Raw genomic sequence first — 27,608 nt, forward strand, 5'->3', positions numbered from 1 at the left:
ATAGTGAGTTTCAGTGTCTATCGGGGACAAGCCCCCATACCCTACCTCCATTGTAAGAAATGCCCCTGAACATTTACGATATATAAAGCCCATATGCTTTAGGGATATTTAACGCACTTGTTAAAGAAATTAAATGGCTACAGGAATGTCTTCAGAAGCTCTGTGTGGAATTGAATATGAACTATCTGGTTCATTAGCTTAACAAGATTTGAACCTTGTGGATATTTGGCTGTTTCCCATTTTTACACAATTTATTCTCATGCACAGATTACTAAGCACCTTTTAGAAAATAAAAATAGGAAATAAACCATATAGGGAAAGTGTTTGGCAGTGGTATTTAATCAGATTTGAAATGCAACCAGATAAGAATCTCCCCTGGTACTTGTCTGTTCCTGTATGGACTGCAATTACCATTTTAATTCAAGCTAAGCTTTAAAATCTATGCAATGAAAAAAAAAATCACTGCCTTAATGAAATTGAGATCAATCTCCTTGGACCTGATTTAAGAATCCATTAAAAAAATGGATATTTACTAGCTTTCAGGTTCAAAAGCCTGTTCTGTGTGTTTCTCCTACATTCACAGGCATCTATTGAAGACAAAGTTAGAATGCTAATCAAAAAATGGAGCACAGTAGAGTAGAAAGTGTCCTTGAAGAAAAGAGAGTCAAAGAAATGATTTATTTTAAGAAGACTGTCCTGTCAGTCAATCAAAAAGCTGGGCTAATTTAGATATAAGCAGGCTTGGGATACTGAAATGATCACCCAAAACCTTCAGATGTTTTGTTTCCTGTCCCCTTGACTCTTTATGGTGTTTGTGATCATGCTGCGTGGTTTGTATTGCAATTACAATACATCCTCACTCATTATAATGAAGGGTGTTATAGCAAGGGTGTACTGTACCACTTTAGCTGATCCAGCCTGTGTTACATGTGTCTGTAGAACAGAAGACCAGCTCCTGGACTGGTCAAAGTACCTTAACACACCTTTTCAAAAGGTATTCTTAAAAAATCCACACTATTTGAGTAATTGCAATGAGAATCAAGGGAAGGGGACTGTGACAGGGTAGCATCACTGGCAAGGCTTCTTTCCGTCAGGAGAGAGACTCAGACACAAGAAGCTACAGGTTTAAGCACTATTGCGCACTTTATTTACAAACGAACAAAAACAAACAACAAACAAAAAAGAGCAGTGGCCAAAATAAAAGGGTTACATAAAAATGACTGTACATATACCCTTCAATACCCCAAAGCACAGCACAACAACACAAACACTAACCTTCACCAACATTAACCTAACCTTAACACCTGTGATTTTTCCCTTTTTATAATGCTGTGGCTGGAGCCTAATTAATCATCAATTATTCCATTATTGCCCCAGCCACATTCCCACATGTGTTCTGACAGGGAGGAATTTAACATCCTCCCTGCCAAACCAATATTCCCTACACACAGCTATACATTACACCGAGCAGGCACCCTGCCACAGGGACAGAAAAAAAAACTGCAAGTGTAATTTGAAGCTGTTTACTCTTTAAACATGAATTGGATAAGTAGTTATGCTTCCTGAAGCAAGATTGAGGCCAAGGGGTCAATTGTTGTGAATCACCACACTTTAGTAATTATTGGTACTGTTGTCTTAAGTTGCTATGTTACTTTCATATTATAAGGTTTGAATAGATTTTTTTTATATTATTCTTATCAACGTATGAAATGTATGAACAGCCTTGGCAGTGAGTCTTATTATAATAATGAGTTCCATTAAAACCTTGAGCACATGAAGGGACATGCCATGTGTGTGTGTGTGACAGGGTGTGTGCAGTCAGAAGTGTGAACACCATTCAAAGGAATAACACCATTCAAAGGAATGTGGAATGAAGTGGAATGAAGTTGGCCCCATCTTACAGAGCATGACATTGATTGTTGTACGTTTGATACAAGCAACTGGAATAAATAGGCATTGGATTGGACTGTTGGGTGTCTTGTGATGTACATGTGAATGATTTAAAACAGACCACACTTTTAATTTGCAGTATAGTGAAGAGTCTTGGGAGATGGTACGACGGGGATCTAAGGGACACAGTTTGTGTGGGAGAAGTTGGACAACAAGCAGTGGAAGGGTTGAAGTGCATAGACAGCAGCGCTTTACCAGGCAAACTGAAACTCTGGTGCTATCAGTTTGGTCTACTTCCGAGGCTGCTGTGGCCACTGGTTGTGTACAAGATTTCTTTGACAACAGTAGAGAAGCTGGAAACTTTAATCAGTTCATACATCAGGAAATGGTTGGCCTCAGCAGAGTGGGACTTTATGGTAAAGGAATACTGCAGCTACCAGTCTCCGATCTAACCGAGGAGTTTAAGGAAGTCTCAGTTCAGCGTCTCAGTTCAGCTCCTCAGTTCAGCTCCTCCTACATGGCACAAGGCAGCCCCAGCTCAACAGAGGAAGCTGATAGTCACATGTTTATATGCATGTGTTGATAGAAGCTAGTCACACTGCCTAAATAATGCATGATCATCAAATTTAACTGAAACTCATTCAAATAATGTATCGCTTTACTGAACAAGTAATGGACTGTCTTTCAGTTAAAAGACTTGCAGTTAGGCAGGTTTGTCTGTGGATTTGCGGTTTCTTTAAGAAATCCACACTATTCAGCAGACCTGTGGAAGAAATTTGGTAGATCAAAGAACTAAGTAATATAAATGTTTTACAGATTTATATGCATTATCTTTACACTAAAGTGTAACCACTTTAAAAAATAAAAATCAGACAGTTGCTTCATATGCAACAACCTATTACCAATTACAGTCCTCATCCAAATAGAAATGTCCCTGTGGACACTACTGAAAAATCTATTGTTCTGCATTTTGGGGTTAATTAGCAGCTGTCAAAGAACATGTTTCCAGTCCTACTAATTACTGTATCTGTATTCTAATTACAGAATTATATTCACTAATTACTTACACTACCAAATAGACTTGGATGACATCCTGGGAATGTGAGGTTGTTTTCTGTAAGCCTCATTAAAATAAATAGCCCATACCTCAGCACCATGCCACCAATGCATGCACTTTATTCTGAGTTTTGAATTAAGGTCAGTGTCCAGCAGATTATCCCACCAGGAGGAGAGAGTGTTGCCTTTGGGCCAGCTGTGTTAACTGTCAGCTTCCCGAGATGATGTTTTTAGAAGCTCAGTCATAATGAGCCTTCAAAGAGAACCTGTTGGGATCACATAACATGTCTAATTAACTACATACATTTCTGTAGGTTAGCACTCTGTAGCTCAACTTTTAGAAAGTATTTTTAACAGCATTTATATATTTTTTAAAAACGGCGTTTTGTTAATAGTGCAGAAGCAGTAGGTAATGTATAAGAGCAATTTTTTTCTGGTCACGTCTAGCTTCTCATCTGTAAGCATTGACATTACCAATGCAGAGGAGAACGTGGCATTACACTTCATAGTTTACAGAAAAGCAGCAGTGTCTCAAAGAAGCTTGTTACTTTACCGTTTCTGTATCACGTGCTGTCTGTATCACAGAGATATATCATCCTGATTGTTTTAATAATTTTATTCACACATCATGGGTCACAATTCATCCAAGTAATAAAACAAGAGTACCTTTCCTATCTCTCGCTCTGGAGAAAGAGGGTTTGTATTGTTAGCATCGTTCTGTATCCGGCTGGAGCTACATAATAGGAACAGAAACTTTTATAGAACTAAAAGACATACTGAACATTTAAGGTCAGGCTATAGATCCACAAAAAATAGATTTTCTTGAAATAATTAATTTTCTCTAGTGTCGTACGGTTTTTGAGACAATTCCCATGTCCAAACCACCAGCCCCAGCACACAATATACACGAGTCGATGTTCCACTCAGCCATGTGAGGAAGCAGGGTGGAATTCCCATAAGTAGCAGAATGTGAATCTAAGCCAGAGTCATTAACATAATGAGTGAGATGTACCAATCAGGACAGTCCTCTGTGCTGCAGAGACAGCATTCCCCTTTTACATCCCAGTGGGGTTTACATTTTACGACATATGCTGTCTGTGGTGTTGCAAAATGAAGTGCGGACTGGATATTACTGAAAGCCAGTATGCCATTTTGTAATCCTGCTATGGAAAAAAAATATTCACAGCAGAGCAATAAAATATGGAAAGAATGTAATGTACCCGACCTGGATGCAGTGAAAAGTATGTGTCATTCCGTGAACTGTCATTCCGTGTCTCCTTTAAAAATGGTCTACAGCTCTGGCCAAACGTTTTGCAGCACCCTATAGAATGAAATAATTAATTTTCTCTAGTGAAACCTGCTGAATAATGTTACGTTAACATATTGAATTACATGCTGCTTTGTAGTTTTCCATATACCTGTACTTAAAGAAAAAACTGACACAAATTGAAAAATGTGACATTTTGAAAGTTCACATGAAATACTACTGTTATGTCTTCCGGTAGACTTCCGGTAGTTTTTTTTTTTTTTCTTTTAAATGATCCTAAAAATCTAAGTGATTATACAACTGCTGTTACAATAATAATTATGAATACAGTTCATTGTATAATACCTACAACTATGGGTATAACATCTTCTCTTTATTTTCCTTCAGGTATAATGGGAGAATATGAGCCTAAAATTGAGGTTCATTTTCCGTTGACAGTTACTGCTGCCAAGGGGGTCACTGTAAAGCTGGAGTGCTTTGCTTTAGGGAAGTAAGTACACACTAAAAAAATGTCTTGAGAACAGGGAGCTACTACCTTTCTTATGTTCTAATTGTGTTATTTGCCATTGTAAGAAGTATGTTCAAAGTCAACTTCAGACTTCAGTGGTTTCATCTGAAACATGTATGGATCTTTTTTCATTGTTCCCAAATTTATATACTGTAGTACTTGGGTATTAAAACAAGCACCATGATGATAAAGATATTCTTTATGCAATATTTCTAAAATGACATGATCACGACAGTGGTTCACATATCTTGCTCAGTACATTTTAGCCAGAACAATGGGATAGTTACATTGTGCATCAATAAACTGTGACGGCAATGTATTGCCTATATTGGAAACATATAGTACAGTACCTCAGGCTACTGACATTATCTCAAGTGTACAGCACAATGAATAATAACAATAACACACCATTGGTTTCTTTGGTAACCTCTGAGTCTTAATCTATCAATATTAGCCCTCAAGTGAAGCCACACTTTGTACAAAGGGAGCCTACAGACTGCTTTACATAATCCACATTATTTATGGATGAATGCATATATATATATATATATATATATATATATATATATATATATATATATATATATATGTATATATATAAAATTACACTGACAACACAGTCCACTTGGTCCCTGACAGCTACTTGCAGTTACAACATGGCTTTTTTTTATTAATATATGTTTCTTGTATTAAAATATTTCAACTAGGCAATTCCCTTTGCAATGTCTCATTTCCAAAGGAGCCCCCATTTCAAATATTTGGGGTACATGAATATTAAAACAAACAACGTCCACATTATGAATAGTTTGTTATAAACACAGTAAACATTTGCCAACAAGTTTGTTCCTGTTGGTAATTACTAATTAACCCCAGAAGATATCATGTTGAATGCCATATGCAGTCTTGGCTGTCTGTATTTCTAGAAACACATTTCTTTGGGGTAAAATGAACCCGCTTGGTAGTAAACAGATAATATTTGCCGTACTAATATTGTTGCTTGTTAATATCTTTTGCATGTTTTTTGAAGATATATGACCATTATCTATTTAGGTAAACCTAAATATTTAGTGAGCAAACATCCTGAGTGATGTAAAGTGGTCAATACATGTCCACAGTGATGCTGAATGTTATTGCATTTTTGTATTCTTTCTAAGATTTATAATTCCAGTATTCCAAACCAGTTCTAGCGTAAAGTAAATCATTCATCTCCAGATCAGGCCCATTATAGTGTAAATGATTGGATCTTCAATGTCAATGGTATATAAACCAAGCAATGGATTTAGTCTTTTAACTGTAACCTGCCAAATATTTGTTCCCATAGGGTTCATGGTTACAGGACTAAATTTAAATTACCAGCCCTCATTATTGGAAGGAGTCAAGTTATTTAAACAACCGATTTGAGACATTAGATCTCATCCATTGCTTTTAATGAGAGAAGCCAGGAAAGTGTTTGATGCAAACTAAGATTGAACCTGGATCGCTTCTTTTAAGCGCAGGATCAGATTTCATACACCTTGAGACTGGCAGTGTTCCTATGTTATTGGCAAGTATTCCTGACTGAGTTCCCTCTTTACTTGCAAATTAATGATTTGATTAACAGATCTTATTAGGAAATGTCAATCTCTATGAAAGTGAAAATGGAGATTGAATTGGGGTCATTCTCCACCTGTCTGTCAAGCTGCACAGCACGCTGCTGAGCAGAGGCAAGATTGACAGCTCTTTGTTAAACTAAAAAGGCAGGAGCACTTATTCTGCATCTAGAGAACTTACCGCAATAGCACAAAATGTTCAGTACTGCAAACCATACGTTTGCAGCCTGCCCTTGGCATATAAGCCATATATGATTATCAAACCCCTGTCTGATGCTCAGTAGGGGAATGTAAATACACTTTTTTTAAGCTCCATCAAGAACAGTTTTACTGTGCAGATTTTTTCAATTTCTTTTTTCAGAAGGGTATAGGCTTACATTGTTTTTCTCCCAAAAGTCTATGAATTTCTCAAATATGGCACATAGTAGTCCAGAAATAAAGTAGGACCCTATTTTGTGGCTAATCAATCGTGGCGAAGATCATGCCAGCTCCAGTGGACCAAATCTTGATTGATGGTACATGTAATAGAGAAAATGGTTCAAGGGTAGAAGAGCTTTGTAACAATAATTAATTGCTATAAACCATTGACATAAGGGGTCAAGCAACCCATTTGAACTCGAATGACCCTTAAATAAGACTACATAAGGAACCTAAGGTTCATGTAATATGTTTTGTCATGTCTTTCCTTTATGAAAAAAAGGATTAAGCAATATAGGCAATAAAATGCATAGTTTAAAGCAAGAACTATGAAAGTATGGTACAAGGATAAGGAAGGATTTAATATCATACCTGGCACAAATCTTGCAAATTTCTCGTGTCATCCATACATCCCTTGATGTATGTGCAAATCTTGCATGGAATCCTTCCTTATCCTTGTATCATCCTTGCACAGTTCTTGCTTTAAACTTGGTTTTGCGCATCTTCCTTGCTGGAACCATTTGTTTTTTATGGTATGGGTTTTAAAGATAACTTTTAATTTCAAATTACCATTTTTGTATGTTCCAGCCCTGTTCCCACGATCTCGTGGAGGAAGGTGAACGGGAACATACCCAACAAGGCGAGGTTGCGTAAGTCCCAGGCCGTCCTGGAGATCCCAAACGTGCAGTTGGACGACTCTGGGACGTACGAGTGCAAAGCAGAGAACTCTCGAGGAAAGAACATCTTCCGAGGGCAGCTCCAGGTGTACAGTAAGTGTGCGGGAAGCTGTGTATAATGATCATCTTCATAATCATGCAAAAATAGACAATTACATCTCCTTAAGACACTTTGGGTAATGCCAGACTATTTCTTCAGGGATTCAGGTGTAGCTTTTTACTATAACTCAAATGTTTTTTTGTTTATTTTTTTATAACAGATGGCATATGATAAATGGTTCTTTATTTTACCTAAAGAGTGCTTGCTCAGCTAGCAAAGTGTGGCTGGGATTTCCGTGATCTTTAGAGCTGTATTTCCTAATCTGTGGGCCTTGAAGTTTGGTTTGGAATGGGTGATAGATGGGTTCTCTGAATTATTTTTCTTCTGTAGATCACTGTTTTACTTCTCACTACACTAGTAAAAGCCCACAGAAAAACTAATAGTAACATTTCAAGTCCCCTAGTTTGATAGAATACCCAGAGGTACTTGTGTTTGTTGTAGCCTCAGGGCTGTTAAAGTTTAGCTGTGGAGAGGTTTTGATTTCTGTGCTGTGTTTACTCTTCTGGGCATTGTTTGAAACTGGCGTCTGTGCCCAGTTTTGTTGAGGAGAGCCTTTGAACCCACATGAGCCTTTTCTGAGAGTTAGCTTGATTTCATATGAACACAAGTTACATGATTGCATCACCCAGAACTGAACGACTGAAGGAATTTCAGAAACCATGTCATACCTACAACCAGAACTGTAATCCAGATATAGTACCAATTACCACTGCCCAAGATAAAATTGGTTAAACCAGAGTTAGGAATTATTGGCAGAACCAATTAAAAAGAGTTGCCGGAGCTCTATTATTTCTGAATACTTTAATAATAATGTCTGAATTGCTTCTACATGCACATGTGTATGTGTTAATTATCAACTGGTTTCTGGGTTTTAAGTGTTGACTGTAATAGTCCTAGAAAATGATTAAACAAAAGTTGAAGTGCTGTGCCTTGTAATTTCTTTATAACACTGTATATACTTAATAGAAATTGATTTCTTTTTTTTAAATATAATTTGGTGGATGCTAGTTGCTGAAAGGTTATGCAGATGTATCTTGTTTTTTGTTGATATCTGGAGGGGCAATAATTTGTTCATCGATTTTTCTTCTTTGTTAAAGTTCAGATAGACTGATTGCATTGCTTCTCCATCCCCAAGGTGTGATCTTGCCTTCTTCCAGATTAATTTAATAGTTATATTATTTCTAAGCTAAATTGTACAGTAACTCAAAGCTCTAAATATATGAATTGTGGCTAGTTTTGGTAATGCTTGTAAGGAAGTGCATAGTATTTGTTAACTGTGCATTCCACCAAAGAAAAATAAAAGCATTGCCTCAACATTAGTAATGGGTTTTTCGTGTGGCCATCTCACATGATATTATTTTATTAAAACTCTCAGTATTAAAATATTAACAGACATCTCTGTAAGATAAGCAACAGTCACACACACTGTTACCTGTAAATCCTGCTCTTCTGAATGGAAAGGCAAAATTCACAAGAGAGGGGGGAATCATCACGAGAAAGGCTGTAGTGCAGTATACTGTACATTGTATTCATACTGGATAACGCTTTATGCTTGACATAAATATTTAATTGGTATGCAATTATCCATTTATTGAAGTTGAGTTACATTTTAATAAACATTCAATAGATTAAGTACTTTATGACACACAATTGTTACATAATATTGTATTGTATATGGTATTTCTTCTGTGCTTGTGATCAAAACTGTATTTATTGTATCACTCATCACAAAAGCTGTGTGCAATAAAATGATTTGTACACCTTTCTTCCGATGTGATTAAATGAACAGGGATTTGTGAGATCCCCGTTATGATGAAGGTTCATGCACCGGCTGCCCTAAATAAAAGAAAAGGAGGTGTAGCAATAAACATGTCTTCACATTTTTTATTTTTGGTATAGATGGGATAAAACTTGTTTTTCCCAAGGCCACTGGTGCTCATCATGACACATGTGACCTGGGAGATGACTAGATTTGTGTGAAAGCCACATTGTGTGCTTCATCACAGAAAGGGCTGATAACAGCCAGCACGCAGCCTTTGGCAAAGGTCAGATCAGTCTCTCTTCTCTCTGTAAAGCATGTTAAATGAACTTTGAGGCCAAGGCACATTTCTCTCAATCCATCCACACTGCTGCAAATAGGTGCTATAGTTTTCAATGAGAATGCATTTTTTAAATTATTAGTCCAAAATACAAATGAACAATAAGTACAGCTACCCTTTCAGTTCAATTTAAACTTTGGCGTGGTCTCCTTCATCACGGCTTTTGCTTTTATAGCACTACAAGCTTTTTTGCGTGTAATCAATATTTATTGCATGCTACTAGGGGGAATAACATTGGAATCAACTGAGAGGGATGATATTTAAAGGCACAAGAGTATGTGTTTAGTCCAGATTGTTGTTCCAGTGAGGATTCCTGGACGCACTTTTAGCTGACTATAGAAAACAACTTCGGCAAAAGACACTTTGGAAACATGCCTTGTCTATATAAAGAGATCGTACTGATTATTCTGAAATAAAAAATGCAGCAGTAATCTCAATGCCATTTAGGATTTCAGAAGACATATTTTAAGTTTCACAGCCAACTGCCAAGCTTGCAGTCAAATACAGCAGGGATAACTGTCTTTATGTGCACAGACAACAATTTGTTATTTCACTTTCTGTTTCTATGAGCCTAATTTATGATGAGCTGAGTAATAAAATAAAAAATAATACTGGTTAGCCTGCTGGCTTTGTGAAATAAACAATGTAATGTGTTTTATTAAACAGCAGGGCACTACACTTACATGATGTGCGCTTGTAAGAAAGAAGTCAGGTATGCATAAAGCTGATAAAAAGACTCATTGTTTTTGTTTTTTTTCTTTCCCAGCTTATCCTCAGTGGATTCGGATGATTAATGATACCCAGCTAGACAGCGGAGAGCAGCTCCATTGGGACTGCAAGGCTACAGGGAAGCCACGACCCAGCTACCGCTGGCTCTGGAACGGTGCACCGCTGCTGTCACGGGTACAGGTCACTTTGTTAACATCGGCTCGGCAAAATTGTACACCATCAATAACACCACCAAGATTTAACCGGGGGGGGGGGGCCTTAAAAAATGCAACCTAGATTCAGTGGTAGTCAAGGGAAATCAAAAGTGCATCAAAAAATTTGATGATAATCTAGATAATAAATAGAATAATACATGTATTATCGGTATCTCTTTTTAAAGAAAGCAGATTTAATTTTAACCAGCGCTGCAGCAGAAATTTAAAGGATGAAAGATGAAATCCCTGAACAAAAAATGAAATAATTCGCAGTTAAAGAGTATCTACTGCATGTGTGTGTGTGTGTGTGTGTGTGTGTGTGTGTGTGTGTATGTGTGTGTGTGTGTGTGTGTGTATGTGTGTATGTGTGTGTGTGTGTGTGTGTGTGTGTGTGTGTGTGTGTGTGTGTGTGTGTGTGTGTGTGTGTGTGTGTGTGTGTGTGTGTGTGTATATATATATATTCGGGTGCTTTTGTCCCCGCCTACAGAACAGTGCCTCTTATTTAAATCCTACTCCCCCCACTCATAATCGTAAAATGTTATGTCTCTTGTTTAAAAAAAACAAGAAAATATTTACTCTCTGGAAGAACTGATTAGGAAAGTTAATTAAAAAACATGTAAAGTTGGTATTGTCTTACAGAACAGAACGGAGATGGTCAATGGTGAGCTGCTGATAAAGAGTCTACATCAGTCGGATGCTGGGATGTACCAGTGTGTGGCAGAGAATAAACACGGAGCCATTTATTCCAGTGCAGAGTTGAAGATTTTAGGTAATAATTTGTAAATAAATAAATAAATAAATAAATAAACATATTTATTTGATTTCCATGTTGGCTTATTATTTATTGAAAATTATTGAAAAATCCATCTCGTTTTGTAATAACCACATTCACATTTAAAAGCAACATTTCCATCAACGTTAATCACAGCAGACCATTTAACGCGCTGGATGAATAAATTACTGTATTGTCAAGGTTCATGTTGAAAGACCCATTATACTTTTAACATTAGTTTGTGAAATTATTAGAATCAATATGAAAAGGTGAGGGGAAAATGGCACTGTAATGCACTGTGTTAATGTCGTGAAAGTTTTCTTTTGCAGCCCTGACCTGAGCAGCCTCTACCTTTCTCCAGTCCTGGGTGCTGTATAAAGCAGTCATAGTGATGTGAAAAAGTGTCCACTGAGTGCTTGGTCTGGACAAAATTAATTTAACTTACAACCTCCAAAGGCAACAGGCATGTTAGTGGACTATCCTGCTGAGCCACTCAGATCCCTTCTTTTAAGATCCTTCTGGACAAAAGGTCGGCGCTGTCACCCAGAGGGGGATAGTTTTTGCCACTGAGCAGCTAAACTATTTCTTGTACAATCTGTGGCCCTAGCAGTAGTCAAGTGAAAGGACTCCATTGTAATTTGATCTGCAGCAGATTAATGTGCAGTTTACTGTAGCTAAAGAAAGTTTCCTACTGCAGCTTAGCACGGTGGGTAGGGACCAACAGTATGGGAACCTGCGAACACACCATGCAACAAACTAACTGTGCAGAAAAAACACAGAATCGCACTGGAAAGAAGTCATTCAAGCAAGCTGTTCTGTGTAGCAGGGGAAACAGATTTACTCTCAATCTGCCATCGCCTGTACAGCAGGGGGTTAGCTGGTTCAGAGCTGGTCTTGGCCCTGTGTGTATTTAAAAATGAAGAGATTTAAAATACATATTGATATGTAATGAAAGCACTGCTTCATAACATTGCCAGAAAGAAAGAACGTTGCAACCAGCAGCCTGCATGTCATTGGTCAGGGGGATGCCTGCAGCCATTCTAGGCCATCTGGAGATAAGCAGGTTAAAAGGTGAAGGCCGACATATGTAGGGTGAAGCATGTAAACAAGAAATAATATATGTTTTGCAAAGCAGCTAATAAAAGCAATTGTTCATTTAACAGTTGAATAGCCTTTGGCTAAAGTAAAGGACAAAGAGTAAACAGCTTCAGATAAAATGTTGCAAACTAAGAAATGTGAAGCATGATTTTGCATTTTCAATTTGGTGAACACTGCAGGCAAAATGTTAATTACTAATGAACCAATAGGTAGATTTATAAATGCATAGATACCTACACACACATAAATGCAGATATTGCATAGCTTACATTCATACAGTGTTGTTATGATGTTACTTGTCTCAAGCCAGTTGTGCATCGTTATTGTACAGCAACACTCTGCAACCCTTTTGAATGTTAGCCCTGAATATGCTTTACAGGCACCAGCAAACCGACTCCAGGAAAAATTGGGATCCTAGAACTTGTGAATTGTATTTCGTTTAAAGTTGTCAACTGTTTCTCAACTTTGGGATAGTTTATCGTCCATATTTTCTGAATATTTGTTGTCTTACCTGTTTTATAGTATGTGTGTTCTGTGTGATTCTCTGTTGTTGTTGCTAATAAGAACATTATTTGAAACGCTGAATATTTCAGCAAAACCTGTTTTAAAAAGATTTCAAAAGATTTGTGAGGCACTGAGGTCAGGGCATATAAGCACAATCCACCCTGAGGAGTCTTTTCAGAAGCAAAATGTATATGGGAATATATATGGGAAGTTTTTTAAAATGCCATGAGACATTTCTATGAGGTCCAATCAAAAGGGAGCACGCATGTCAAGCAAGGCTGCAAGGCTTTATGCAGTTTGAGGTTTTACCACCTGAAGGATTGTAACCAGCCAGCCTGGCTGCCAGGCACTGCTGTGATCAGCATGTCAGAATGTCAGGTGGCATCGACAGACCATCACGCAACTTTCATTAACTTATCCTGATGAGGCCTTGCAGCAAAACTGTGGCTTGACATCCTGCTTAATGTGTGCGGCACAAACTGCTTTGACTACCTTTTCATAGGACCTTAAAGAAGACTGTTAATGATGTATTTATTTATTTATTTTATATGAGTTATTCTATAACATTGTGAGTTTGTTTTAGCAATGCCTTGTCCTTCACAGAAATGCTCATGCAAGAGACAAGGTAAAATATAAACTATAAAATATATAAGTCTCAAGAGTAATAAATAAAAATGCCCTTGAAAGTTAGATCACAGGATATTTAACCGTTTCATATTTAAAAATAGAAATTATTAAAAAATTATTGAATGAACACCTTTTAAAAAAAATCATTTAACAAAGCATGATTTCAAATAAATGAAAGTAGGAGGTTGCTTGATCTTTGTTAGATGGCAATGAACTATTGGATTTGATTTAGTCGCCTGTATTTTTCAATACAGAAAAGAAATTATACTCCTCTCCAGAACTATTTGCTGCATGCTCTCCAGGGAATTCCACCCTGCTTTGATGCTGGACTCAGCCCATCTTCAAGGACGGAGGAATCAGTTTCTGGGAATGTAAATGAAGTTCATGAAGTTTAAAACTGCCTAATGAAAAAAGCTGTTTCCTAAATAAGTATACCTCATTGTATTCCTTAACTTCTTGAAGGAATTGATAATAAATTAATTACAGTGTCCCAACTAAGAATTATAACTTGAAGACACTGACTAGGGATTTTAATTTAAATCAAATTAAAATGCCAGATTTCCATTATTTCCAGAAGGATTTTTAAATGTGTCCATTAACTAATAAAAAGTTCCCCATTCTTTAATGTCATCCCTCTTTCTGGCCTTTTGCAACTGTGGCATTTCATTGAAATTAAAAGATTGTAATATAAATGTAACTAATAAATGATATATCAACTGGAATGATCTGTAACTCCTCCAATACTAGTACTAAGAATAAGAATACGATGAATACACTAATCTTCTGTAGCCACGTAATTCCACATAGTACAGCATTAATAACATTAGAAATGTGTTAGTATGTTCGATATTCTTATTACAGTACATTATGGTTATATAAACACCCTTGGAGATTTTTTAATAGAGTATAGTTATATAAACACCTTTGGAAACTATTAGTACATGATAGTTATACAAACATCTTTTGAGATAATCTAGATGAATAGCTGTGGGGCGTATGAAGGTTGTCTAACTTACTAAGAAATTTCTTTGGAAAATTCTTTAGTTGTGGATTGTGTCCCACCCTGGGGGTCATATGGAGGCTGCCTGTGTGTTTGTCACACTTACATTTATATAAAATGTATCTGAAGAATCACTTTTCTAATTACGGTAAAAGTTGAAAGGGACGTTCTTTAGTTATTAATACTATGAACACCTGGGTGTATATTAAGGCATCCTGTTTGTCTGTCTGTCTCTATGTCTGTATGTCACACTAAGCTTTCAAGTTTATCTAGAGAAGCGCATATTTATTTGAGATTAAATTTGGCCTTGAAAGCTATTGAGAGTAACAGAATCTGTGGTTGTATGAAGGCATCAGTCCAAAGTGTCCTCCTTACTGAGCCTCCACTCTGAACATCCCTTTGCTTTCCTATGGAAGTACTGACCACTTCTCATCCATTTTGAGCTTATCTGACAGGATCAGAAACAAGGTTACGGCTTCCAGCTAAAATCAGAGCTAATACACATTTTTCCCCCTTTTCTCCAAATAGCTTCAGCTCCCAGTTTCCAGCCAATCCCAGAAAGGAAAATTGTCACAGCGATTGTTGGTAAAGATATCATTCTTGAGTGTAAACCTCAAGCATCTCCAAAACCAGACATCACCTGGAAAAAAGGAGACCGGAGAATTCCTCCAAACAAGAGGTAAGAAGATGCTGGGCCTTGCATATTAGGCAAAGCAAATGGAGAGGCAAGGCTGGGATAAGCAACAGCCATTTATTGGAATTCAAACTGACTTATGACTTAATTTGCTATGTACAGCCAGTGTTGGAATGCACTTGCTTATCTCAGCTCCATAAAAGTGGACCATCTTCAGCTTAATAAAGGCAGTCAGTTTATGATCGCTTCAGTTGCATGTTCAGTTATTCAACAACAAGTAAAGCTCCTCAAAAGTCTATGCTTGGGATTTATATGAACTGCGATGCCACGCGGTATAATAACGGTATAATAATTTAGCAAATATGTAAAGATTGATTTTCTGTGTATTTTCATGTGTTCCCAGTGTTATTTTTTTCAAGAATCATTTATAATAACAAATATATATCATCCAGTGTTCAGTAATGGGTGCTTTGCACAGCTTAGTTCCTTGTTAGAAATCAAGAGCAAAGGGGTGCACCCTACAGCTTGGAGACTGCCGGTTCGAATCCAAGCTATGCCACTGCCTACCGTGGATGGAAGTTCCAACCAAATACCCCTGTGGCTGGCCAGACGCCTGCAGGCTGTCCTGTACACAATTCAGAACTGCATGGTCCTCTGATGCTGTAAGTTCTGATATGGCTGCACGGCGGGCTGGCAGAGCGAAAATAAGCGGATGGCTGACGGCACTCGTTTCGGAGGACACAAGTGCTCGTCCAAGGACTCCCCAGCTGACCTAGCCCCTACCCTGCCGTGGCAGTGCTTAATTGGGAGAAAAATTTAAAATGAAAAGAAATCAAGAGCAAAGGAAAAAATAAATCCCCCAAATAAATCCCTCTTTCTGTGAAGAGAAAGTCTGTTCTTCATATCTCTGAATGTGTCTGTATCATTTCCCAGCCCTAGAAAAGGCCAGTAATAAACATTCCCATGTTCGTGTCAACACCTCAGCGCTTGTAAATGAGCCTTTGCCAGCATTTATTCTCATCTCTGTGTTTTGTCTAATTCTGATTTCACACTCCGCTGAGTTCTGAACAATCCGTGCCTCAACGCTGATCATGTTCCAATTTAGCTCTGACAAGCCTGGAATGAAAATTTGAATGCTTATTACATTTTTCTTGTAAAGAAAAAGAAAAAAAAAACTGTCAAAGTATTATTTACATGGTCCCTAACCCTATCCTAAAGATGTGCTCATTTAACCAATGTTTCAATGTCTGCCTGAAACGGGTAATTTTCTAAGCAATGCATTCTTATATCAGGCATAGGCTTTCTTTACAGTGGATAAGCAAACCAACTGTGAAGAAGAACTCCATGAAGACTGTGATTTGGAGACAAATGGAGCAAGAAAAGTTTCAATTTGAAGAGCTCCAAAACAGTACAAGTTTTTTTTGGTTTTTCTTCTTCTTATAGTTATTATGATAAAGTACTTGGGAGCAGTGTTATATCAGAGTGGCACATGTAGATATGTTGTACAGCAGGATTTTTGATCAAATCTCATTATTTAAACAGTTTAAAAAAGATACTAATGTAAGAAAACACACAGCAGTGTAAAGGTCGTTAAAAAACAAAGTATAGTTTATTGTGGTAATAGAATACAAACAGAGCAACTCCATTCTCAGTAGGATGTACCTGAGCCCCAGACGCTGGGTTGCGTCATCATTTATACATAAGAGAGTTTTATCTGCTCAAGCATAAGACAGGCACAGGATTTGAAATACAAACAATTTCCATATATGGTTATTAATAGGTAGTTTAATTTCTACATACGTGGCTCTCAGAAAGATGTTTTTATTAAACAGATAATATACGGAGAGAATGGAAGACAGGACGGCATGGCTCCAGTCATTCTTGCACGATAAGTTTTCGCTGGTGTTATGTCGGATTCTGTTAAATTCTCTCTCTGCTTATCTTGTGCTTTTGACAGTAAACCCAGAATTCGCCCAATTAGTCAAAACACTACTGCACAGCAGAATTAGAACCCAGGAGTTGCTGTGTATAAGAAGGTGGTGGTAAAAGGTGATTGTTGCTTAGTTACAAAAGAAACAAAACAGCAGTTATTAGAAGCAAATACATTGCCCCAGTGATTTAACAATGCTAGCCTACACATAATAATTATTTAACAGACAGTTTCTATTCTGTTCATTACACTTTCTTGCTGAGCAAAATTCAGTTTGTTCAAAGGGGCTCTAAATCCAATCCGTTCTATCATTTCAGTGTGTACAGTAGCTTAAAGTCAAATATAAATACAGTTGAGGCAAACCGTCCCAATTGTTCACACCTCTAGAAAGGCGTGGAATCAAAAATAGGATTAAATCATATACAGTGCAATTCTGGTTGAATATTATTAATATATTGGTAATCTCAGAGTGGCTAACATGGTACCAAAGTCACAACCCTGTGGTGTGCATGGTGAGTCATACAGTCAGGGTCACGCAGGATCGTGTTGCTGATCTGGGCTAGGGATCCGACAGTGAATATGGTCTTGGCATTCCCGCGGATTTAGGAGGTAAAGCAGACAGGGACTGCTTCATCTTACTGCTCTACAGCGGCACCTACTGGCCAGGCACTCAATGACACATTTATCCTCCAAGGGTCTGTAGCTCACCACTTCAGGTTCCTTGAGCTGTTGTGTGGAGTTGCTTAAATACAGGGATGCATATATAATGGAATTACAAATTGGGAAGTAAATGTGGGATGAAATAATTGTACATTTAAAAAAAAAAGTTTAAGGTTAAGCTTTTGGGAAGCTAGAACAATGGAAAGTTGTTGTTGTTGTTTTGTTTTGTTTTTTAAATCCCTTTACTAGTTCAGTCAAACATACTGAATGACATGCCCTGGTTCTGTGGCAATCAGGTTGCAGAAATCCTGCTCTGAATGTTTGTTTATTTCACAGTCAGAGTATTCTAAACCGGCTTCTCCTCAGGATCAGAAATCCTCTTCTGTGTACTACAGTGTGTGATTTATGTTTGTTTATAAATAGTCGCTTAAAGCACTACATACTTAATTAAATGTCAGATGTCTAATTCATACCCTTTAGTGGATCTTTTGAGTCTGATTTATGGAGAAAAGGAAATTATCTGGAGAACCATTCCACATGAGAAAATGGTGATGAATGAACAGAGTGTCATTTTAATCTGAGACTTTTCATTAGGGATGTTCATGATCCTCATTCCTGAAGCTTTTCAGTTGGAGCAACTGAAGCCTTCACAACTTTGATTTTATTTGCTTGAAGATATTTATACAGCACAGCACCTTGCTATCAGGGGCACCCTGTCAACGGTAGCAAGAGTTACTGTAGAATATAGCACTATAATATAATAGATACCATTTAACTTCCAAAGCTGGGAAAAGAAAGTTATAATTTGGGTTTACGTATTGCCTTGCCACGGATATCAGTCAAGTTCATCCCAAAGGACCTCAGTTGGATCAAGATCTAGCGCTTGAGGTAATGTGGTAGCAGTCATAGCAGTATCATGGCAGATGACAGTGACAGTGCCTACTATCTGTCACTACAGATGGGCCAAGGATTGGCTTGGGGAGCACAGACGACACACAGACTTCTCACTTGGCCTGCCCATTTGTCATAACTCTATTGAAATTAGGCAAGAGAATTCCAACATAATATTAATGCTGGATAGTTGTGTGCTTTGGTTCGACAATTCTATTAGAAGAGTTTGGAGAAATAGGTACACTGAGCCTGTATAAAAGGGGCTCTATATACAGCTAAACCTATATAAAAGACCACCTGTCTAAATAACAATAGCATTATTCAATTTGTAGTACGTTCAATGCATATAATGTATTACTATTGAAATTCACAAGCAGTTGAAAAGTAAGTTGTATTAAGAACATGACTGCACTGAGTATGACTCCCCGAGGAATAGGAGAGAATATCAGTATTTTTACAAGCCAGTAATATTAATGACATACACCTTACTTGTGGCCTGTCTGCCCTTTAAGGTGTAAAGATTTGCAATCATTAGCAGTTGCCGGAAAAGTCATTACTGAATTAGAAGAAGCTCAATAGCTGGGAGAGCTTGGATTGAATCGAAACAGTGCAGCACATAGCCTTTTATCTGACATTGACAGCTGGGCTGAGTTGGTGAAGGTTTGTAATTAACATGGATTTCAGCTAATGTTCATGCCTTTTGTTTTCTAAATGGAAAGTATTAATCCCATTAGTGAAAGACATCACTGCAGCCAGCATTGTAATCTGAAGAAGACTGGGTTGAAGATGTCCAGTGCAAACTGCAAGAAGCTCCACAAATAGAAAATTAGATTTGAGACTCTATTTTTTGACAATGCCTGACGCAAATAATAGAAAAACGTGCAAACTGCTGGTGCTAATGAGAAGTTATAGGTTGGCAGCACTCGCGATTAGAGTCTTCATTATTTATGCATCATGAGGAGAAATGCAGTATGAACTTTCTCAAACCTGGAAGGAGTGAGAATGGCTGCAAAGTTGCTAAGTGCCAATTGTGCACAACTGTGTTAAATCCTGTGATTGTTTTGTGATGCTGACTGATATCTTCTGAGGTCCAAATCAAGACTCTCCACCACTCACTACAAGTGCATGGTACACTGAAGCAACTTCCTTTGCTTTAGGTGCTAAATATTAATAAGAAAGTTGAAATAATAATATACAGAAACATAATACTTTGTGACTGCACCCTAGTGTGAATTATCAGCTAACGTAACACTTACAATCATGTCTAAGCTCATTCTTATTTATAAGATTCATTGTTGACTGACCCAACCTATCATTGTGATTTCAATGGAAAGTTAAACTGGTTACTGATTCATTTAATACTGACCTTTGTCAGCGACCAGTGGCAACTACCTCCCACCCATCCTTAATATCTTGTTGCACTTTTAAGATAAAACCAAGCAACCAAATGCACAAGGTCAAAGGATACAGTTACTTTGATGGTGCCAGAAGTGAAAACATCAATGGGCCATCTTTTCTGGTCTCAGAGGTTACTGTGTGGAAATTCAAATTGAAGACATCACATGATTTTTGTTATATACTGTAGTTTATGTTTTTGATTTTTTACCTTTTCATTGTTTTGGTTAGTTGCTTAAATCTGCAACTCTGGTGAAAGTGTTTGTTTAAACAAATAATATTTATTTGAATAGGTCAAAAATACAGTAACATAACTACTTTGTATAACAGCAGTGTATTTTTTGTGCCAGCTAAGTGACAGAGAAATGTTTTTCGTATTATTCTGATATTTGTTTCCTAGGAGCGGTCTTGAAAATATGAATTAATGACTTGAAAACCAATTAAAGATTTTGAAGAGCAGGCCTTGACCTTGTTTTTGACACCAGGAGAGCCATCACTCTGGTTTATAAATACTTGACCATGAAACAGCCAAATGGTTGAAAAATAAACAGTTGTACAAACACAAACATTTTTTACACATCGTCAGAAAAGAGAAAGACAGAGAAAGCCTGACTGACGAATCTGTTCTTAAGATTCGATAGCTCAATTATCATCCATAACACTAAATGATCCCTCTCGCACCTCAAGACCTTCAGTGTGATGTAATGAGATTCTATTACTACAGTATACTGACATAATCCCATCATTTTTAAGAGCACTGAAGTAGTCCGTCTGTGCTAGGCTGGAAAATGAAATAAATAGGGATTTTCCAAATAAATGACAGAGTATCATTCATTCTAAAGGGTCTACTGAAGCACATTAGTGCTAGGAGTTATGGCAGAGAAGAACGATCATTCCACCTCATTGGAGAATGGTCTTCAGGGCAAAAGCACATTTTCAGAAGACATTCTGTTTCCTTATGCAGCTGAGTCATGTACATATTAATATATGTGTACCTTGTCTGCAACATATTGGAAACTGGTTTGGATCTATTGCAATGTCAAGTTTTTGGGGAACAAACATTTAAAAAGTTAGGTAAAGAGAACTTAACTGGTTCCAGGTTTCAGACGGGTTACTTTGGAATTGGGTAGTGAGATTCAACTCCAAAACGGATCTTTGTGACCTTTCTGTAGAGACTAATGTTTGGCTCAACACGCAGACTCTGAAATGGTGCTAATTAGCAGCACAGTTATTGTGTCTGATAATTCTTCATTGCTCATTAATAGGATTTCAGTTGTGGAGGATAACAGTCTCAGGATTGTGAATTCTACCAAATCCGACGAGGGCAGCTATGTATGCCGAGGGGAGAATCAGTTTGGCTCAGCTGAGATGACAACTACAGTGCGGGTGAAAGGTAATTGTTTTTGAGTAGTTTAAACCCAGAGTATAGAAAACTAGACTCCCCTTTGTTTGCTTGCTACCTTGATTTACTTCCATGTTTAAAAAAGGGTTTCATTTTTGTATTTAAAGAGCCCACACGGATGCAGCTTGCACCGGCCCGAATGGAGGTTACAGTGGGTGAAAGTGTGGTCCTCAACTGCAAGGCCTTTCACGACCCCTCCCTGGATGTGTCGTTTCTATGGTTACAGAACAGAGAGCCTATCAACTTTCACAAAGAGGGAGGACATTTTGAAAACATTGGTGCAGTAAGAACACTATTTAACCTCAAAGGGCATGCTTTTATTTAATCGTGCTATTTTTTTGTAGACTAATGTAGCATTGAGTTTAGAGACATTAATAATTGGAAAATCAGTTACAAGATCAGATGGTCAAATTCAGGAGTATGGGGATTTAGTAGGAAGAAATGACAGCTGAGGGCTTTTACACAAGATGCATTACTGTAGCTTGTGGGTTGACAAAAGGATCTGTGTGAATGTGATGGCAGATACAGTTTCGCCTGCAACATGTACATTTCTTACCTGAAGATGGGAACACTAGCAAGTAGACAATGGCACCTCTGAATCAGAGGAGTCAGGGACTGGTTTGAAGAGCAAAGCATTGCCTTCTGTTCTTTCCAGATGTTGAGACCCTTTGGGATAACCTTGACGAACATCTCCAGAATATCAGTCCCTAGTCTATAACGCTGACACAACCTTCTGACATCTTGTGGAGTCGATGTCCTATCTCTGTCAAGTAGATATCGGCGATATAGGTGACCCAGCTTGCTTTTTTGTGATATGCCACTATTTTTAAGTCAAGATAGTGTATGTAAAACTGATACAAAAAGATATTTCTGTTTAAGCAGACTCCCTTTATTCTGATAATGTCCTGGCAATACATTACAAACCTATGGAGAAACCTGACCCATTGCCGGCTATAAACTGCTTATGTTAATTTGAACAATTTTGCAAACCTTTGATGGCATTCCAATTGCCATAGTTGTTAAGTGAGCTGCTGTCAAAAAGTGAAACGCTCAGCATCCCCACATAATAATATGAAAATGATTTGCTAAAAGCCATTTTACTAGCCATGAGCCTTCCTTGCAATCTGCTTGGACTGTAATAAGATCCTGGGGTGGTAATGGTAACAGTAGAGAATTTATGCAGCTGCAATCAGCTATTACTTTTGAAAATGCCCTTCCATCAAGCTTGAGTGAATATTGCTCCAGTGTTTATGAGCTAAAGAGGTTCAGTATTCAGATATATAAAAGTCAAATGAACTTTGGTTACCAGGTGTAGCTCAAAAAACATTTAAATAAGAAAAGCCAGGGATTAATTGATTTTTTTTTTTAAATAATAGGCAACAGTGGACATCACTAAATTTAGATTAATAATAATCAAATAAGTGTCAAAGAGGCAAATTGAAGTTGTGAGATTGCATTAACCCTGGTACAAGTGCAGTTAATTATTGGCTAAAGACAGTTCTGTAACTAATGTCCAGACTGTGCAAAAACTGCGCATGCACAGTTGTTTATAAATGCAACTTCTATTGATTGTGTGGAGAATAATACTATTAGGAAATAAGTCCGACCTGCATTTGATGATGCACTATTGATCTAACCATGCACATGATCAAATTGCCTCAATAAGCTGCTGGAGATCCTTTCAGAATAAATCAAAGAATTACTGGAAATGTCCCCAAGGCAGCCTCCCCAGTGAGGACTAATATTAAAAATGCGAATTATATTAATACTGCTAATGATAATCAAGCAATAGCACATGCCATAATTATCAGAATTTATCAGGCAGCTTTTTACTTCTAAAATAATTTCAACATATATATATATATATATATATATATATATATATATATATATAGACAGGTATGAGCTGCACAGTATACTCTGAAAATGGTATTTGTAATGTATACTATGGTGCATTTGATGGGGTCGTTTATTCAGTAGTCTATGCCCAGTAATACATGCGCCATGCACATTGTATTCTAAATATTACATTCATCTTCTTGCACTTCCACATGTCTTAGTGTGCTCCTTGGGCTGTAACATATCTGCATTTCTGGGTTTCTGTGTACCATATTGAACTGTCAGCTATTTTACAAAGAATGAATACACCGTTTCAGCTACTATTAGATTTACACACATAAAAAACAACCATAAACAATGGGGCCTTATTGTTCCAAGACAAAATTGAAAGCCATGCACCTCAGTTGTTTCCTGCTACTTTAGTTAAGTAACATCAACATGTTTTAGCTTTTTTATTTTAGAATTGCTTCAGGACCATTAAAGTAAATCAATTCTACAATGATGAGTATGCTTGTCAGTGCAGCATTTGTACAGTACAATGTGTCAGTAGAGGTAACAATTTCCAAGTGGCAAAATAATAAGCACACTTACACTGGTAGAGAAAATGCATTGTCCTTGATAGAATATCACATGGCAAGAAAACACAATTAATGACCACTGGACTCTGAATAGCATTGGCTGTCTTGATGTCTACTATAGGTTTGAAAAAGTTTTCTTCAGGATTTCAAAAGGTAACAGAATATCCAAACTGCTGATCCTACAAGAAGCAGCTAAAGGTGCAAATGAAACTACTGGTTATAAACCCATTGGTTGTTTGAGGTTGATAGTCTGCTAGATTTGCAGCAGTTTACCCTCAGGAGAAGATCTGTTAATAAAAATAGATAAATGAAAAAATGCATCTGATATTATCAGTCTACTGTTGCTCTATGTAAGAGAAGCTCCCAAGTGTAAAAGTGAAAATTAAATTAGTTTAATCGCTTAGGAAAATGTACTTAAATTCTGCATCAGATGCAGCTATTGAAATTATGATTAGATATGAACGGCTTTCTGGTGACATTTGAATGAGGTTTAGTGCTGGTATTATGCTATCTTCCAAATTATAATTAGGAAGTCTAATCTACAAGGCAGTCATGTGGATATCTAAATACCATTACTGCCTGCATTATTCCTTTCCTAAGGGCAACGCCCCTCTACATAGATCCAGTGGTCAGGGAGCAATTTTGAAAGCTCTCACACTTTCCAAATGAACCCTGTTCAGTTTATTTTCCTTTCACTTTGCACTGCAACAAACACACCATGTGTAAATAAAAGCGTAAATAAACATGCAGTCATATCTGTGCTGAGGATCACCTGAACTAAGTGGTAACCTGGTCTTACCAATATCAAGTTGCTATAAAAATCCCATACTTTTACCATGAAATAATTCTGATACAATATGGACCCCAAGGTTTGCTAAAGTAGTTCTGAGTACAAGTTAGGACAGTACAGACATAATGCAGCAGACCGGTAGATTTAGACAGACTCATGTATTTAAATTTTAATCAACAACTGTGCTAAACATCTGCCTGTACTTGGATTTTTTCTGAATATCGCCTGGGGCATTTTTCCGTGAAAACGACAAAAAAAAGGGTTCCAGATCTGCAGGAGACTGCTGTTGAGCTTTGGGGTGGTTCAAAGTGATGTGTTCCTAAATATTGCAATACTCAGAAGACAGCTTCACAGCGGTGATCTTGGTTTTGCGATTTATTTATTTATTTATTTATTTGTTGCTGTATCTCTCTTCGCAGCAGGCCTCCTCTGCTGATCTAATGATCAGAAACATCCTTCTAAAGCACGCTGGGTGGTATGGCTGCCGGGTTCAAACCAGTGCCGACTCACTGATGTCGGAAGCTGAGCTGCTTGTAAGAGGTGAGGTTGTTATTTAATTGTTCTCTGTGGTGGACAAGAAGAAACAATATGGTGTTCATAAAATCTCTTATGCATACACAAAACCAGTCAAAACTAGCTCTCTTTTTTTGACATTCTTGAGCTGTTTTAAAGTATTACAGAATCCCCTGCAAAGTTTACAATAAGCACATTACTTTAACTGTGTTGTGTGCCGTGTTGTACATATCACAGTGTTATATTCATATATATAATGCCACATTTTTTTATCACACATCAATCAAGTGGGTGATACATTTCTCAGCAATTTACTCAACAGCATTCACCAGGAGAAAAAATAAATCTTCTAAGGATTGCATTGTTTCCAGATACGCCACTCATTTCAATCAAAGCGCTTGCATAGTTGCAGGAGGGAGCATGGACTGGATACACGTTCCTGAAAATGAATGCTGAAAAACGCAATTCCCTAGTTTATTTACCTATGATGTGTGGATAATTTAAAAAAAAAAAACTCGGTATGTTGAAAAAAAATAGCTGCGTTAGAACAATACAGGTGTTTTTTTGTAAAAACTGCAGGGGGTTCTGTAGCACTTAATGATTCATTACAAAAAATGTATATTTTACAACCTTGAGAGTTCCATCTCATTTTCAAGGATTATCGACAGATTTTATTGACAACTTGCTTTTAATCAAAGCTTTCTATTTCAGTTTAGTCATCTTTATTGACAAACATGGGCCTGTGAGAAGAAAAATATTGCCACCAGTATTCCCAAAGTGCCTGACCCTGTCTGCATAATGAACTTGCCATTTTCAGTGAGAAGAGGTAGCACTAGTACACTAGCACTGGGTTAAAATGTCAATGAGGCAACAAGTGTAGTTAGCTAAAGCTTAATTCTTCTTAATAATTATATACCAGCTGTAGGTCTTGGTCTCTCTATAGATGTGATTGGGCCAGCTATTACATCCTTGATGAAATCTCAGTGCACTGAAGTAATAAAAATGTGCTTGACTTTCTGTTGAGCTTGAAAATAAAGCACCTTTAGCTTTCACCCTGTGTAGCTTCACCCAGCTGAAGAAAAAATGTGCAGCACCTTCCCAGAAGTCACACTGCATTGATTTCACTAGGTGTACCAGCTGTCTGCTTCTCACTTACAGCTGTTTTTTTTTTCAAAAATCATTATACGGTTTCAGTGGTAACAGATTTCTTTCGGATGGCTACAATAAACATATGTTAGATTGTTTTAAATAGAGTGAGGTCTGCCACAGTGTTTTGAATTATGCTCAATAAATATGGCTGCAGGCCAGTTCATAACATTACAAATGTGCCCAAAAACGAGCTGTGTTCTTCAGCTTGTGTGCATATTTAAGAGCTAACTTAAGAGTTAAGTGTACAAGGGACTATCTTGGCTCCTGATTGGATAAACACCAGAGACCTTGGTCAGTACCTCTTTATACAAGTAAGGGAGATGCTACACTCAACCACCCTATAAGTTTTATCAATTATTCTCCAATTATGTGACAACTGTCATTTTGTGCACGAGTGTAATATGCAGTGAATCTGTGACTAAACTTGTTATAAAACAACACTGGTTACTTCTATTTAGTGAGTTTTGAATTTTAAAAAAGAGGGCAGAGACCAGTGAAAATATAAGCAAAGTGTATTAACTGATTTATTATGTAAAAGAAAGTTAGAATTTTTTTTTTTTTTAGAACAAGTAGAGATGAATATCAAATCAATGCACAGTAGTAAGACTTTCAAAGGACCTGTCTATGATATAGACACATCTTTACAAAGTACAGGTTGGTGTCGTGTCAGTGGACTCTGAAGGCAGGTCTGTGTGTGGTTTTTGTACTGCCATGAAGTCTTAGATTAGTCCAGTGGCTTAAATAGACATACTGTTCAGATACTACTGTATTATTTCAGAAAATCTTGACAACAAGTAAGACACAAATGGGACAATGTTTATGTTTAAATGAACACGTGTGTTTTTAAATATACAGCTGGGGCCAAAAGTCTTGCATCACCTAGAATTTTAGGACTGAGACATCATTTTAAATAATAAACTATAAGAACATCATTTAGATCTTTTGTTTAACATTATGTAATCAAAGAAACTGTAAAATGATACTGCGAGTAATTTGAAAAATTTGAGAATGATAGTAAAATGTGATAGTAATTTAGTCAGCAATGTATGCAAATGTGTGTGGACATGTGACATGTCAACTATACCTTTATTATCTGAATGAAAATGGTGTGCAATTATGGGAAAGCTAAATGATATTTATGATTTTGCAAGGGGCATGACAGCGGGTGACCATACAACTGGCTCACCCGTCAATGCAGTGGCTGGTCAGAAGCAGGTCATGCAGCATATTGTGACAGGCAAAAGACATGCTACATTGGCCCAAATAAAAAAAAAAATACAAAACCTTCATCACTGGACAA

The 27,608-nt window shown here is 37.3% G+C and overlaps 1 protein-coding gene across 5 annotated transcripts in view; it reads left to right on the forward strand.

Annotated features, from left to right (window-relative positions):
- LOC117962480 (contactin-5-like) overlaps positions 1-27,608 on the forward strand; it is a 216,380-nt gene that overhangs the window by 168,747 nt on the left and 20,025 nt on the right. For 4 of the 5 annotated variants that reach the window (XM_059030946.1, XM_059030943.1, XM_059030948.1 and 1 more), the window contains 8 exons: positions 4,601-4,703; positions 7,316-7,497; positions 10,370-10,506; positions 11,166-11,295; positions 15,056-15,206; positions 21,303-21,430; positions 21,547-21,722; positions 25,066-25,186. In XM_059030946.1, coding sequence (XP_058886929.1) covers positions 4,601-4,703; positions 7,316-7,497; positions 10,370-10,506; positions 11,166-11,295; positions 15,056-15,206; positions 21,303-21,430; positions 21,547-21,722; positions 25,066-25,186 — 1,128 coding nt within the window. The remainder of the gene's footprint in view (positions 1-4,600; positions 4,704-7,315; positions 7,498-10,369; positions 10,507-11,165; positions 11,296-15,055; positions 15,207-21,302; positions 21,431-21,546; positions 21,723-25,065; positions 25,187-27,608) is intronic. The other variant, XM_059030945.1, reaches the window with a different exon arrangement.

This window comes from Acipenser ruthenus, chromosome 9 (assembly GCF_902713425.1).
Source record: "Acipenser ruthenus chromosome 9, fAciRut3.2 maternal haplotype, whole genome shotgun sequence".
Taxonomy (NCBI): domain Eukaryota; kingdom Metazoa; phylum Chordata; class Actinopteri; order Acipenseriformes; family Acipenseridae; genus Acipenser; species Acipenser ruthenus.